The sequence below is a fragment of the Microcebus murinus genome, chromosome 3 (genome assembly GCF_040939455.1).
Source record: "Microcebus murinus isolate Inina chromosome 3, M.murinus_Inina_mat1.0, whole genome shotgun sequence".
NCBI classification, from domain to species: domain Eukaryota; kingdom Metazoa; phylum Chordata; class Mammalia; order Primates; family Cheirogaleidae; genus Microcebus; species Microcebus murinus.
Genome location: NC_134106.1, coordinates 79,770,318 through 79,787,206, shown reverse-complemented (window position 1 = coordinate 79,787,206; position 16,889 = coordinate 79,770,318). Strand labels below are relative to the sequence as shown.

The following is a 16,889-nucleotide window of genomic DNA, read 5'->3' as shown; positions in this document are numbered from 1 at the left end:
CTGGCCAGGAGGCACAGGGCCACTAGCAGGGTTGACAGCCACATGCCATGTTGATGTAATATGAGCTGAAGGTAAAAGCATAACTTTAAAAGAAGGCTCTTATTTTCAAAATGTGTTCCTACTAAGGGAAAAAAATATAATCATTGCATTCTAAAGAGAAGCCTCTCTGCGTCAAATCCCAGTGCAGGCTGACGTAACTTCCCTTCCCTCTTTCCCCTCTCTCTATCTCCAACCTGCACCCTCCTTCCAGCTCCCCAGGCTAGGTGTCCTTTGGTTGTGGGACCCTGAGGGGGTCGGGCTGCCTGCAGTCACCATGGCGATATCTCACGGCCACATTCAATTCTGGGATTCTTGTGTACGTTGCCCTACTCAGTAGCCACAACGTAAGTGACAGCAGGCAGCGCTGCAGGAGGGCATCTGAGGACCAAGTCTTTCCAGGGTCAAGAACAGTTGTTTCCTTTGGGCACAGGGACTTATCTGGAACAAGCAGCTACATTTTAATTGGCAACTCATTAAGCGAATTTGAGAGTATATTTCACCTCCAACATCAGCTGGGTGAATTCTTCATTACTGAGGAATGAAGGCTTCCAGTCTTGCTGAATGTCACAGATTTCTGTTTGTGCTGAGACTTCTAAAAAAAAAAAAATAAGGACACAAATAAGCTTTTATAGTCCCATGGCACCTAGAAATTGGGATTAATAGATGAAGCACATGTAACTTCTCTGTAATTTTGTGTTACTGTCTGTGCAGCTGAATTTAAGAAACATGTCACCCTGATTTTCCAAGGACTGGGAACTTTGGGTTTCATGGACTAATGCTTCTAATGTTCTCACACCCTTTTAATGAGGCTTTGGGGAAGAGAGCACCCCACCCTCTGCATGGGTGTAGTGTCTGCCACTTGCAGGTGGCACAATGCCCTCAAATTTCTACATCACAAACGCCGTCGTCAGCGGTTGGCATTAGGTAGCTACCACCTAGCAAGGCAACAGGAACAAAGACTGGGATTGTGGGACACTTCATAAGCTGCTTCGTCACAGTCAAGGTGAAGCAAAACACTTCAGAGATCTGGGATTTTCAAAATGCCACAAACATCTTAGGCTTGTGGTAAATAACCCACTGTGTTATACGGAATGTTCCATATTTTCCAGCATTTCCATTACTGAAGTATTATGTGCTATACTAATACACATTTTACTTAGTTGCTTTTAAGGCAAGAACTTAATCTTTGCAAAACATTTTTGGGTTAATCTATAGTTTACCCATCTTACATAACCACCTTGTACCGAAGACATTATTCACGTTTGTAAATTCAAATAGTTGTTGGCCTGCACACAGGACTTCTTAAATATTCTAGTTCTTCTGTACTTTTGAAAGCATGTTTTGTTCTATTATTAAATTATCTGATAAGGTTATCATAGACAGCTCAAATGCGATATCAAATATATTTCTTTTTCCTTCAGTTTATTCTCTATCTAAAACCAACATTTTGCTCTACTTCATGTTAGTAAGAGATTTCTTCAGGGATTATTTTCTTGGTGCTAGGAAAAATGAAAGAATATAAGACTTACACCTCAGAAAATAAAACTAACCTATTTAACACCTTCCTGGAGAATGCAAATTTTTCAGGCAGATAATCTATTAACTTTAAACCAGGAGAAAGATTCAAGGCTCTCTCCTTTGCTCCTGTGTTTTTGGTAATTTCTCTTACATGGAGCACAGGGAATGAATTCTGCCATCTGAATGAATGCAGTGGTTGGTTACTCATGTATGAAGGATGTGAAGAGCTAAGTTACACACATGTGGATCTGTAAACTTTACTAACTCTATGACCCAATGTTCCCGGCAATGCTCAGCTCTCTGCTGGGAAGGTTTCTTCCTTCAAGACGTCAGAAAGAACAAGTTGCTGCTGCTGTTACACAACTGGATTCTTGTCTTTGTGATTTTAAAGGAGCGCAAAAGAGCTGCTAGGAGCTTTTGGTAACACAGGAAGAAAGCCAGGAGATGAAACCGTGCCAGCAGTCAGGCAGGCAACCTCACTGGAGAGGGTGCCCAAGGGAGGTTCAGCGTGTGGTGTCACTCCACAGTGCTGGGCGCCATGATGCATGTGGTGAAATGCATCATGGGAAGCACAGGCAGGGCGCCACGCACAGATCTTGGCCAGAGAGTGTTCTGCCACCTTGGCCAAGGTGAGGGAGAGAGGGTGAAGCTCCTAGTTCTTCAAACAAATGGTGCCACAGTTTGACCCCCTAAGAAAACAGATGGACCAAGGATGGTGCTAACATATTAACCCCATTAAAATCCTCTTCTTCTCCCCACAAAGTACACTCATCTGTAAGATTCTTTTGACCATTAGGATCAAACTGTGGATTCATTCTCCAGGAAAGGAGTCTTTATGGCAGCCCAAGTTTCATTTAGATAGAGGTCCATTCAACTTAATGGTGAAGGGAAATGAAAGGCCTGTTCCTTTTTTCATAAGTCATTTTTGGATCATTTTTCCATGTGGCTGGATATTTTCTCGATACCAGCATACTAATGCTGAAAGCAGCCATTTCACTCTCTTTGTATTTCAACAATTCAAGTATAGTCCTTGGAAGTTAAGGTTCAATTCAGAGCATATGAAAAAATATATATAAGTTAGATAAGATGTCTCAAAGCGAGGACAAAACATTATTACACTGGGAAGTAAAATTCAGTGCTATAATCATGTCTCCATTGGCATTTGATGTGATCAATGTTGTAAGGTACAAGTGACAGGGCAGGGTTAGCTAAGGGGGATGGTCAAAGTGGTTTCTAAATTTTAAGGAAAAAAAAATCACCTGGGAACCATATTTGCAGGAAACTATTGCAATTACCAGCCAAACCCCAAAATGCTACTCTGGTATAACTTGCAGCTGTGCCCTACAGTGCTCAACCCTGGTTATGTCTGAACAAGGAGCAGCACATCTTTGGGCTGTATGTGGTCAAATAAAAGTCTGGAAAAGGGGGTAGAAACTACTGCAGGGCTGGGTCAATATCACCCTGTCTAACAGGGACATCTCTCCTTGTTCAGCAATCTTCCTACCCCACTCCCCATCTACGCAGGCAGATGCATTAACGAGGCATAAATGAGAAATGGGATTTGATGCTGGGAGAAAATTTCATTAAACCAGCCTGAGACTCACCCAGGAAGAGGATAACGTGTAGGCCAGAACTAACATGTAGGTGGATGTAGATAAGGATGTTCAATATGCCCTGCTATCTATATAATTTAGAGGTTCCTCTCTTATAATAGATACTGTTAACACACAGTTTTGCTACAAAGACACGCGGTCAGATTCTCATTTTGATTTGGACTACTTCAAAGAGAACAAGCATGCAACCCCAGGATTAAGATTTATTTCCCAAGCTGAGAAACTAACAATGCTTGGAAGATTATTGAGGAAGGAGCTAAATAACTATAACAACGACTTGGACCTGAACATCTTTCCTTCCTTATCATGTGGTCTCCCTTTTAGCATGAAGGCAGAAGCATGTCTAAATCCACAGTTCCCAACCCTGGCTGCACACTGGCATCACCTCGGGAGCTTTAAACATACTGATGGCCGGGCCTTACCTAGCAGCCTGGAAAAGGCTCTCCACCCCCCCCACAGAAAGCCCTGCTCTGTAGCATCTGCCCATTTCTATGGTATGTATGTATTCTCATCATGGCTGATTCTAAGCTACCAACTTGATGTCAACTGGCTTACGAAAGACCTGGAAATTTAACAGCCCTGTCTCGCAAGCTGCTACGAGGCTGGTTCCTGCACACCACCGAGGTCCCAACCCTAGAGATTTTCTGAGGCACTGGTCTGTGAGGTGTTAACCAGTTATATGTATTTTTCAAAAAGCTCCTCAGGTGATTCTAGTGGGCAGCCAAGGTTGGGAAGCAGCAGTCTATTTTTGGATACACTCACAGACAGCTACGGTGCAGCCATGATATAAATATCTATGAGCCCCAGGAAGCACCTCTTGAGGAGCAGCAGCACAGTGTGGCATTAAAAACTTGGGCTCTGGAGACAGGTAGCTGGGGTCAGATGCCACATCTACCTGGCTGTCTGACTTGGGTGAGCGACGTAACCTTGCCTGCCTCGGCTGTCTCATCTGTGCCATGGTACTAACTCAAAGTGCTGCTGTGAAGCTTAGAGGAGGAGAGCCCTTAAAACAGTGCCCGGCTCTGGTGAGCCCTGAATAAATGGTGACCGTCATTATTCTCTACTTTGTTGCAGATGCCTGCAGAGTCCACGTCCATTATGATTGTAAGTAAAGGAAAGGGGTTGTTTGGTTTTTGCTTTAAGTCAAATTTTGGTCCAAGCAACCACTCTGTTTCTCCATGAAGTCTGCCGTGGAACTGCTGCTTTCTTTGGAATGTGGAATCACAGAGATGAGTGAGATCCCGGTGTGATCCTGGTCGTGTTTGAGCGGGTTGTGCGGAGTAGGCCTTCATCTCATGAAAAAGGCGAGATGAGACAGGCACTCCCGGTGTTTGGAGGCTGCATTTCTGCTGACCGATCCTTTCCAGGGCCCAGATTTGACAATTCTGTTAATTCCACAGCGGACACAGCCCAGCATAAATGTCACACTGGTGAACTTGATCCCGGCTGGCCTACTTAACAGCTGTCCTGCTTCTCAGTGGCACTGACCTAGTTTGAGTAATTTGCACAAAATATCTTGGCAATCAAGCCAACCTGCTATTTCGCTTGGCTAAATCATTATTTAGGAAATAAAACCATTCTGATTAAATTATTGGGACGATCAAATACTGCTGTAACACTTTATTCCAATCCTGCCTGATTGGTCTTCCCTGACTTTTAACAAAAGCAATTAACATGTTCTTTGCTCTTCCCCTGGGCAGCTTTGGGGAAAAAAAAATAGGAGACTATATCATTACTGTCACATTTTTTAATAGATATATACGATTATCAAAGAAATCATAAAAGAATAAGAAGTATAACAGAACTTTCTGATGTTCCAGCCGCACCCTTTTCCATGAAATCATCTTGTCTAGGAAGATGTTCAGTGGAAGAGAAGCACCCCCATTTAAGCAGAGAACTGTAATTATTTCCTCACTAGTTCTGACATTTCTGACTCTATTATGTTTGGTGTCATGGTTAAAGAAAAGATTCTGCTCTTCCTGCTTGTGAATAGATCCTCAGCCCTCCTAAATGTTCTCTGCATTTTTGTACCATTCTGGGTGATTAGCAGGATATAGTTACGATTAGCACCAAGAGGTAAAAGGGCTTTTAGGAGAGTAAAAGGGAGAGAGAGTGGCCTGAGAAAGACACATGTTCAAAGATGGATTTGAGTGGTACATTCATTGGATGGAATACTATATACCGGTGAAGAGGAACTAGCCACAGCATCAGGAGAATGTGGATGGATCTTACAGACATCATGCACATAATAGTGATTCCATCTGATGAGGTCCCCACAGGTGAAACCAGCCTATGGTGCTGGAAGTCAACACAGGTTACCTTTGGGGACAGCACAGGTAGACAGGAAGGTGCATCAACTGGGAAAATTTTTATTTCTTGACCTGGGTGTTGGTTCCCCAGCTGTATTCATTTTGTGATAATTAATTTAATAGTACAGTTATGATGTGTGTATTTTCCGTACGTGTTCTACTTTTATCAAATTAAAAGGTTAGAAAAGAAAAAGAATGGGCCAGGCATGGTGGCTCACACCTGTAATCCTAGCATTCTGGGAGGCAGAGGTGGGAGGATCACTTGAGCTCAGGAGTTTGAGACCAGTCTGAGCAAGAGCAAGACCCCATCTCTATTAAAAATAGAAAAATTATCTGGGTATGGTGGCACAAGTCTGCAGTCCCAGCTACTTGGGAGACTGAGGCAGGAGGATTGCTTGAGCCCAGGAGTTTGAGGTTGCTGTGAGCTGTGATGACACCACTGCACACTCTACCTGGGCGACAGAGCGAGACTCTGTCTCAAAAAAAAAAAAAAAATGGAGTGCTGGGATAGCTGGATATTCACATGCAATAGAATGAATTTCGACTTCCTACCTCAGACCATCCACAAAACTAACTCAAAATGGATCAAATCTCTAAATACTTAACCTATAGTTTAAAACTATAGAACTCTTAGAAAAAAACATACGAGTCTTCATTACTTTGAGTTAGGCAATGGTTTCTTAGAAATGATACCTAAAGCATAAGCAATCAAAGGAAAAAAAATAAGCTAGACATAATCTGCTAAAATTAAAAACCTTCATGTGTCATAGGACATCATTAAAAAAGTAAAAAGATAATCCATGGAATACAGGAAAATATTTGCAAATTATATAAAGGTTTAATACGCAGAACATATAAAGAACACAACTGAAGAGTAAAAAGATAAATAAACAACTCAATTTAAAAATTGGCAATGGATTTGAATGGACATTTCTCCACAGAAGACATACAAATGGCTAAAACACAAGAAAAGATCATGAAACACACAGCATCATTAGTCACCAGGGAAATGCAAATCAAAGCCATATAAGATGTCCTTACACCCACTAGGGGGACAACAACAATCCTCCTCCTCCTCCTCCTCATCATCATCATGATAATAATGAGAATAACATTGTCATTATTGTTGTGTGTTGTCGAAGGTGTGGAGAAACTGGAACCCTCATAAACTGCTTCTGAGAATGTAAAATGGTGTAGCAGCTTTGGAAAACAATTTGGAATTTGGTCAAAAAAGTTAAACCTTAGTTACCATTTGACCCAGCAATTCCACTCTTGGGAATATACCCAAGAGAAGTGAAAACATGTACCAACTTAAAAATGTGTACATGACTATTCAAAGTAGCAATATTCATAATAGCCCCAAATTAGAAACAACCCAAATATTCATCAATTTATAAATGGATAATCAAAATATGGTATATATCCATACAATGGAATGTCATTTGTCCATAAAATAGAATTCAGTACTGCTAACACATGCTAAAACATAGATGCCTAAGTGAAGAAGCCAGACACAAAAGAACACATAGTGTATGATTCTGTTTGTATAAAATGCCCAGAATAGGCAAATCCATAGACAGAAAACAGACTACTGGTTGTCAGGACCTGGGGTCGGGGGGGAGAATAAGTGACAGCTCATGAGTACAGGGTTTCTGGGTTTGTTGGTTTGTTTTTTGAGATAGGGTCTTGCTCTGTCCCCCCAGCTAGAGTGCAGTGGTGTGTGGAGCTAACATGGAGGAGCATGACCCTTACCATTGTGTTTCTGCAGAAATCCGATGACCTTTTCCAACACGGTGGTTTTGTCCATTTTCCGAGTGTTGCCAGGGAGCATGGAGCTGAGCTCTTTGATGAGAACATTGAACTGGTCCCGACGCTTCTTCTCAGACTTGTTTCGAGAAGCTCTGTAAACAGAAAACACGCAGGTTGCTAGAACATTCCACTTCATAAAGGCTTTGTTTGGAAATGGAGGTACTTTGTAATAGAGCACGTTCTATTGTGATCATCTTACCAAAAAGTGTTTCAGGAAGGTAATGTTAGACACATTTCAGAGCTGAGTAATGGAGATAGAAAATGTTTTGCTAGGCTGGGCGTGGTGGCTCATGCCTGTAATCCTAGCACTCTGGGAGGCTGAGGCGGGTGGATCGCTCAAGGTCAGGAGTGCAAGACCAGCCTGAGCAAGAGTGAGCCCCTGTCTCTATTAAAAATGGAAAGAAATTAGCTGGAGAACTAAAAATATATAGAAAAAATTAGCCGGGCATGGTGGCGCATGCCTGTAGTCCCAGCTACTTGGAAGGCTGAGGCAGGAGGATGGCTTAAGCCCAGGAGTGTGAGGTTGCTGTGAGCTAGGCTGACATCACGGCACTCTAGCCAAGGCAACAGAGTGAGACTCTGTTTCCAAAAAGAAAAAAAAAACAACAAAATGTTTTGCTAGACTCTTGGCCACAGAGAGAGACAGCATTAATAATCACTAAGTTCTGACTCAGATGCAGCGTTCTACCCAGATTAGCTCTGTGGCCAGATGCTGCTCACTCTGACTTCAGAGACCAAGTGACACACTTCTTCTCACAACTGCTGCACTCTGAAAGCCCTTCCTCAGGCTCAAACCACAACCCCTCATCCCAGAGCACCCAGCCTGGTGCCAGGCACAAAGGGTGGCCAGGTGTCCTGTGTGTGCCACCAGGGCACACCTGGCCCCTGCCCCAAGGAGTTCCCCATCCTGTTGGGGAGACAAGTATACCCTGCACAAACAGTCTGTAAGCTGTGCAGACCCGGGGCTGACGTATGACAGGTGCTGCATGTGGCTGTCAAGCTGCTAAAAGCAGCTGAACCCTTTTTAAAAATGACATGAAGGAAACTCAAATGCCTATCACTAAGTCACAGATGCATGCCAGTCTGAAAAAGCTACATACTGTATGAGTCCAACTATATGACATTCTGGAAGAGGCAAAACTATGGAGACAGCCCAAAGATCAGTGGTTGCCAGGGGTTAGGGAAAGATGAAAAGGTGGAGCACAGAGGATTTTTAGGGCAGTGAAAACTACTCGGTATGACACCACCATGGTGGATATATGTCATTGCACATTTGTCCAAACTCGTAGAACGTGCATCACCAACAGTAACCCTAATGTTAGCTACAGACTCTGGGTGATAATGATGTGTCAATGTAGGTTCATCAGTTGTAACTAATGTCCCCTTCTGGTGGGGGATGTCAACAGTGGGGGAGGTGGTGGGGGTGATGGGGGAATATGAAAAAAATCACCGTATCTTCCTCTCAATTAGGCTGTGAGCCTAGAACTGCTTTAAAAAATAAAGTCTATTTTTTTTTTTAAATGACATCCTACGCTGCACACCTATAGAAGCGACCAAAGTGAAGCTGCTCAGTTTGAGGGGAGGGGACCTCCCCCGAGCCACCAAGGCCTCTGTGAGGAACCCTAGGATCCCTGGGAACTTGAATAGGGAATCACAGCTCTAGGGGCTGCCCTAACAGACAACCCAACGAGGAACACACTCGGCAGAAAGCCCTCCCCTGAGCAAGCCCAGGAGGCAGCAGGGCTTGAGGAGCCTTGATTGGGTGACACGCTGCAGCCCTTCACCAACAATCAGCTAATTTGAAGGAGATCCAGGGCTGGGAGAGCTGACCCACTCTTCCTCCAAATTCACCCAAGATGGACTTGTTCTAGAATGTTGGCTCCCTGAGGGAGAACAGGGCCTCAGTGGCAGGGCCCATCAAACGTGGTCTGCCTGCTGGTCCAGGCACCCCAGGGCCTGGGGGTCCAGGTTCCTGGGGGAGCTAATCACTCATTAGGAGGCTCCCGGCCAACGTGCGGTCAGGACAGAGGGTGCTGGTGAGTGGAGATGCCCCTCCCTGGGGGCAGGTGTCAATATCGACTCTGTTTCCCCCAGCAGCCCTTGGAAACATAAAAGCACAGCCAACAGCCTTTCCCCTAGACACCATGATGGCCGTAACCACCCTGCATGCCTCTGCCCAATTACACACTTCCTGTCTTTATTTCAACACACCTGCTCACAGCTCATCTTATATTGAACATGTCTCAATCCGGGCTATTTCCTGATAATATTCGAGCAATTCTCTAAAGCTCACCTAAAGTTTGCGGTCACTACCGTTTCTCTAAAGGCGCTTTTCCTTATCCTTAGGGCAGTGGAATTACTTTCCCCTCCTTCCTATCTGCTCTTGGATTTGGGGTTAAGGGGTTTCTACAAAGCCGAGCCACTCTCTTTGCATGCCTCACTCACTTCACAGGCTGACTGCAGGTGTGGCCGCAAGATGCTGAGGCGTCTTGTTGCAGGTCCAGCCTAAAAAGCACAAGTGTTCAAACGCATGGAGAGAAGAAAGGAACCCTTTAACTTTCTGAGTGACTGTCTATGCATTATAAATAATTTTTTGGCCTAGATTTTAGAGTGACATGCAACCTCCTTAGCCAAAAAAAGCTCTGTTCCTGGCCTAGTTTGCCCATTATAAATTATTTGTGAGCCGATAACACCCAGCTCATTATTGCTCTGTTCTCTTCTTCAATGGGTGTAATGACGACCAACACGGCCTGGCAGAGGCTCCGATGAAGGTTCATATCATTAGAGATAAAAACACAAGCTTGTTTCCGCCAGCCTCTGCCTGGGACATGCCGTGGAGCGCGCTGGAAATCGGTCACCATCATCTGGCTCCGCAGCTATGAGGCCAGAGAGGGAAAATGAGCCTGGAATGACCTTGTTTCCAACAAGGACGTACGCCGGGCAGGCCCGAGACCACCACACACGAGCACTGGGATGACAGGACGAAGGACACTTCGACAAGCAGGCTTTGGGTTCTTTTTTTAAGGCACTATTTACATCGAATAAAATTCACCCATTTTAAGAATAGAGTTGGAGGAATTTGGGTCATTGTGTAACCACCACCACAACCAAGATACACGACACGATGTGGACACGTCCCCTCACCCTGACGGGTTTTCTCCCGTGTCTTTATTGTGGATACCCCAGCCCCAGCCCCAGCCACAGCCAACCACTGACCTGGCAACTTAGTGCCATCTTTTCTAGAACTTCATGTAAGTGGAATCACATAGTATGTAGCCTTTGACTTTTATGTAGCACAAAGTTTTTGAGATGCAGCCATGTTGCTGCACACGGTAATACTTCATTCCTTTTTACAGCTGAGTAGCATTCCGCTGCATGAATATGCTACAACATTTGGGTTGTTATCAGCTGGGGGGGGGGGAATTAAGAATAATGCTGTTCTGAATACTTGTATACAGATCTTTGTGTAGATACAGGCATTCATTTCTCTTGGGTAAATCCCAAGAGGCAAGAAATTGCTGGGTCATACGTTAAAGGTATTTTTAACCTTGTAAGACACTGCCACACTATTGTACAAAGCTGGCTAGACCATTTTTGCAGTTCCACCAGCAGCACGTAAATGTCCCAGTTGTTACAATTCTTGCCAACACTTGATACTGTCAATCATTTCTTTTTTTAATGTACTTGAGCTACAGAAGTGTTATGTTTGTGGTTTTAATTCCTATTTCCTCGTGACTAGTGATGTTGAACATCTTTTTGTGTGCTTAATGGCCATTCACATATCTCCTTTGGTAAAGTGTTTGTTCAAATCTTCTGCCTGCTTTTCAATTGGATTGTGGTTGTCTTCTTGAGTTTAAGAGAGAGGGAGGGGGAAGGGGGGAGAGAGAGTGGGGGAGGGGGGAGGGAGGGAAGGGTACATGTGTGTATGCTTTAAATATACATTGATATAAGCCTCACCCTCTGATTTTTGAATGCAGGGCTCAAGAGCCCTAGGTTATCTGTTCTGAAGTGTCCTTCATTGGGCATCTTGGGAAGTTTGGTTACATAGTTAATATTTGCTGGGCATTGACTATACAACAGGTACCACATGAAGTGCTTTACGTACATCGAGTTTCATCCTCACAACAACCCCATAAGGTAGGTACTGTTATCATCCCCGTTTCACAGGGAAGGCGCTGAGGCACCGAGAGTCTGTGCGACTTGCCAGCATCACAGACTAGGAAGTGGCAGTGCAGGCTGGCTCCAGTGCCCACGCCACGAGGCAACCCACTCTCCTGCCTCGTCCTATAGTGCCCCCAAAATCACCGTGGCATGATCCGTCACGGAGCTATGGACACAGTGCTCTGGGAGCACAGAACTGAGAGTGACTAATTTTGGCTGCTTAAATTTATAGCACAGAAACTAAACACATCATTCAGGAAAACGGCCTTGCATGCTAACAGGACCCCAGTGTTTGTGTTCCCCGTCGGTGAAGGATACTTCAGAGAACCCAGGGGAGATTGTGACTCCAGTCCCAGCTCCTAGGAAGAGCAGTCTTCCCTACTGTCGTGGTCACCTGTGGTTGTCGGCACTGCTGTTCACCAAATATTTCTGGTTTGCCTTCTAGACAGTACAGGACTGCACCTCCCCTGGAAGTTAGGCGTGGCCCCCTGACTCACCTAGGCCAAGGACCTGTCGGCACAAATGGCACGTGTTGATTCCAAGGAGAAGCATGAAGCGTTAGTGCAAAACTTGCCCCATTTCTTCTTCCTACCTCGGCAACAAAAGAGATGAAGCCTCTCTCAGCCGGGACTCTGAGTGAGTTCATCTCACAGCGAGGGTCCCAGCAGCTCTGTGTTACACTTCTTGGGTTTACTGAGATTTGGGATTATTTGTTTCCACAGTACAATGTCACCTACCTGGATGGACACAGGAGGGGACTGAGGCAGAAAATCACCTATGGCTCAGAACTCAATAATCCGTTTAATTGCAACATAGACCCCCAGGGAAGTGGGGGAACAGGTTACCTTCCAGGCCCCATCCTTGGCATTAACGGGACTTTACATTTTTAAATTGTTTTTAATTGACTAATAATAATATTAGTAATAATAATTATTATACTAATCATAATTAGTATAATTATTATTATTAATACTATTAATATATTAATAATAATATTTATGGGGTACAGTGTGATGTTTTGATATGGGGTACAGTGTGATGTTTTGATATGTACACACAACGTGGAATGATTAAATCAAGCTAATTAACAAACCCATTACTTCAAGTTACTTTTTGGTGTGGGACATTTGAAATGTACTCTCTTAGCCATGCTGAAATACACAATACTATACAGTATCATAGACTATAGTTACCCAGATGTGCAACAGATCTCAAAAACGTATCCTTCCCATCTAACTGAAACTCCTGTCCTTAGCCTAACATCTCCCGATTCCCTCTCCCTTTTCCAGGCCCTTCTCACACCTCTGACTTGAGGTCCTCCAGATCACAGAAATTAGAAACAGGAGAATGTCCTTTGTTCTCTGATTAGCACGTTTTATGCACAAGGCCCTCCCTGGAGCAAAAAAAACCAAAGAGGTCTTCACAGCTGTTACACAAGGCACAGTGAGACACAGCGAGGTGAGAGGTTCCAACAAATTGCCCAGGGGGTTCACCAGGGAGGAAGACCAGCCACAGAGGTGGTCAGGGAAGTCTTGGGGTGGGGGGGAGCTGGACATGGGTGGTGGGGAGGAAAAGCCCGGGGAGAAAAGCTGGGGGGCCAAGTGGGAGGGGAGAGGTGGGGAAAAGTGGGAAGGAAAGTGCGAGGAGGTGGGTGAGAAAGAAGAGGTCGAGCTTGGAGGCTTAAGTACTGGATCATGCATTCTGGTCTGAGCTCTCGGGGGAGTCTGGGATAGGGTGCTGATGGACTGTCTGAAGGAGGGAAACTTGTCAGGACGTCAGGCCAAAAAGAAGAGGGACCCAACTCAGGGGGCAAATGAGCAGAGAAGGAAGGATCGACCCGTATCATTCACCTAAAAGCACAACACGGCTCTGCCCCCCTTTTTGTTCTGGGGCACGGTTTTATGCATTTTAGCACACATCTGAATTTGCACGACCATCATTGCATTTAAGACACAGAACAGTTCTCTCCCCAGTTTCCTCATTCCCTCCACTCCCTTGACTCCGGCAAGCTCCGCTCTGTTCTCCATCACTATGTTGTCTTTTCAAGAACATCATAACAATGCAATCATGTGGCGTGTCACCTTCTGCGCCTGGCTTCTGCCCAGCACAAAGCCTTTGAGACTTATCCAGGTTGCTGTGCCTGTCGATACCTGTGCCTTCTCACTGTTGAGGGGCTTCCTATTGCACGGAGGCTCCACAGCCGGGCTGTACATTCGCCCACTGAAAGAAATCTGCGTTGTTTCTGGTTTTAGTGATTTTATGAATAGAGCTGCTACAAACGTTTGTGTACAGGTTTTCGGGTGAATGCATGTTCATATCTCTGAAGTAAATAACCTAAGAGTACAATGGCTGGGGCATATGGACAGCGTATGTGTAACTTCATAAGAAACTGCCAAACTGATTTCCAGAGTGACCACACCATCTCAGTTTCCCGCTGGCAGTGTGGGAGTGATACAGGTGTTCCACCTCCTCAAGGAGATTTACCATTGCCAGTACTTGAAGTTTTAGCTAATCTAAGAAAGGAGCAGTGGTACTTTATCAGGTTTTAATTTGCATTTCTTTAATGGCTAATGACATTGAACATCTTTCATGTATTTTTTTTTTTTGCCATCTGTATATTCTCTTTGGTGAAGCATCTGTTCATATCTTGTGCCCATTTTTAAATTGGGTTGTTTCTTTATTGTTGACTTTTGAGAATTAGTTATATATTCCGAATACAAGTCTTCTGTCAGATATGTGATTTGTCAATATTTTCTCCCAGACTGTAGCTTGTCTTTTCATTCTTTTAATATTAGCTTACAAAGTAAGTATTTTTTTTTTTAATTTCAGAACATTATTGGGGGGTACAAATGATTTGGTTACATGGATTGCTTTTGTACTACTTGAGTCAAAATTGTAAGTGTGCCCACCACCCAGATAGTGTACACTGTACCCATTAGGTATGATTTCACTCATTTCCTCCCCTCCCCTCACCTGCGTGAATTCTGTTGAGTTTTCCTTCCATCTGTGCACACGAGTGCTGACTGGTTAGTTGCAATTTAATAGTGAGCGCATGTGGTGTTTGTTTTTCCATTCTTGTGAGACTTCACTTAGGAGGATGGCTTCCAGTTTCATCCAGATTGTTGCAAAAGGTATTTTTTTTTTGAGACAGAGTCTCACATGTTGCCCAGGCTAGAGTGAGTGCCCTGGCATCAGTCTAGCTCACAGCAACCTCAAACTCCTGGGCTCAAGCGATCCTCCTGCCTCAGCCTCCCTCGTAGCTGGGACTACAGGCATGCGCCACCATGTCTGGCTAATTTTTTCTATATATATTAGTTGACCAATTAATTTCTTTCTATTTATAGTAGAGATGGGGTCTCGCTCTTGCTCAGGCTGGTTTTGAACTCCTGACCTTGAGCAATCCGCCTGCCTCGGCCTCCCAGAGAGCTAGGATTACAAGCGTGAACCACCTCGCCCAGCCCTGCAAAAGGTTTAATTCATTTTTTATGGCTGAGTAGAACTCCATGGTATACATATTATTTTTACACATTTTATTCATTCACTCATGAATTGATGGGCACCTGGGTTGATTCCACGTCTTCGTTATTATGAATTGAGCTGTAATAAACATTCTACTTAGAGTGTCTTTTTGATAAAATGACTTCTTTTCCTTTGGGTAAATACCCAGTAGTGGGATTGCTGGATCAAATGGTAGGTCTACGTTTAGATTTTGATGAGGTCGAAGTTAACAATTTTTCTCTTATGGATTGTACTTTTGGTGTTAGGTCTCGGAACCTTTTGCCTAATCTTACAGGCCACAAATACTTTCTCCTATGTTTGCTTCTAAGGATTTCAGAGTTTTACACATTTTACATTTACAATCCATTTTGAGTTAAGTGTTGATTTTTATTTCATGAATAGATGTTAAATTTTGTCCAGTTTTTTCTGCATCAATTGATACAATCATGTGGTTTTGCTTCTATGGTCTGCTAACATGACACATTACATTGATTGATTTTTGAATACTGAATAGCCTTGCATTCTCTGGATAAACTCTCCTTCGTTATGATTAAAAAAAATATATATATGTACATGCATATTGTTAAATATGATTTGTTAATGTTTTGTTGAGGATTGTTACATCTGTGTTCACGAGGAATATTGATCTATAGTTTTCTTTTCTTATATTGTCTTTTATCTTGGTAATGCTGGTCTCATAAAATAAATTGGAAAGTATTTTCTCCTTTTCAACTTTCTGAAAGAGACTGCATAGAATTGGTGATATTTCTTCTTTTAATGTCTGGCAGAATTCACGACTGAAATCATCTTGGACAGGAGATTTCTTGTTCAGGTTTTTTTAAACTACAAATTCAATTTACTAGTTACAGGATTTATCAGGTTTTTTCTTTCATCTTGTGTGAGTTTGGTAGTTATGGTTTTTAAGTAATTGGTCCATCTCATTTAAGTTGTTGGATTTATGTGGATACAATTGTTTATGGTGTTCCCTTATGGTCCTTTTAATGCCTGAGGGGTGTGTAGTGATAGCCCCTCATATTCATGCTATTAGTAATTTATGTCTTCTTTTTTGGTCAGTCTTTGAATAGGCTTATCAATTTTATTGATTTTTTTTTTTAAATCACCTTTTGGTTTCACTAATTCTTTTCTATCATTTTTTTTTATTTTCAATCTTACTGATTTCTGCTCTTATATCTATCATCTCAATCCTTGATGTTATTTTGCTCTTGTTTCTAGTTTCTTAAGGTAGAAGCTTAATTGTTGATTTGAGATCTTTCTTCTTGTCTATGAGGAGCATTTAATATTGGAAATTTTCTCGCTAAACACTGCTTTAGCTACAACCCACAAAATCTGAAATGCTATACTTCCATTTTTATTCAGTTAAAAATATTTTCTAACATCCTTGAGACTATCTTGTTGATCCATGGATTACTTTGAAGTCTGTTGTTATATTTCAAGTTTTGGAGATATTTTCCGTGCTATGTTTCTGTTTCTAATATAATTTAAGTTCATCTAGATTTATTTACATTTGTTTTATGAGGCAGGATTGGTCTATCTTGGTAAATTTTCAATATGTACTTGAAAATATGTATATTTTGTTATTGGTGAGTGGAATGTTTAATGAACATCAATCAGATTCTGTTGGTTGATGGTGTTTTTCAGTTCTTTTATATCCTTGCTGAATTTCAGTCCACTAGTTCTATTATTACAAGAGGCATATTAAAGACTCATCTCAGTTCTTCATGTATTTTAAAGCTTTGTTTTTAGGTGTATGTATATGCTTAGGATTATTATCTGTTCTTGATCCTTTATCATTATATAATATCACTCTTTATTCCTGGTGAATTTCTTTACTCTGAAGTCTACTTCATTTGACATTAATATAGCCACTCTGGCTTTCTTTTAATTAGTGTTTATATGGTATATTATTTTTATAGTTTTACCT

At 42.8% G+C, this 16,889-nt stretch overlaps 1 protein-coding gene across 1 annotated transcript in view; it reads right to left on the bottom strand.

The window, feature by feature from the left end:
- The window catches only part of NPAS2 (neuronal PAS domain protein 2), a 182,538-nt gene that overhangs the window by 55,795 nt on the left and 109,854 nt on the right, over positions 1-16,889 (bottom strand). The window contains exons 3-4 of the mRNA XM_012740460.2: positions 7,232-7,380; positions 540-631 (exon numbers count right to left, since the gene is read on the bottom strand). Of these exons, the coding sequence (XP_012595914.2) occupies positions 540-631; positions 7,232-7,380 (241 nt within the window). The remainder of the gene's footprint in view (positions 1-539; positions 632-7,231; positions 7,381-16,889) is intronic.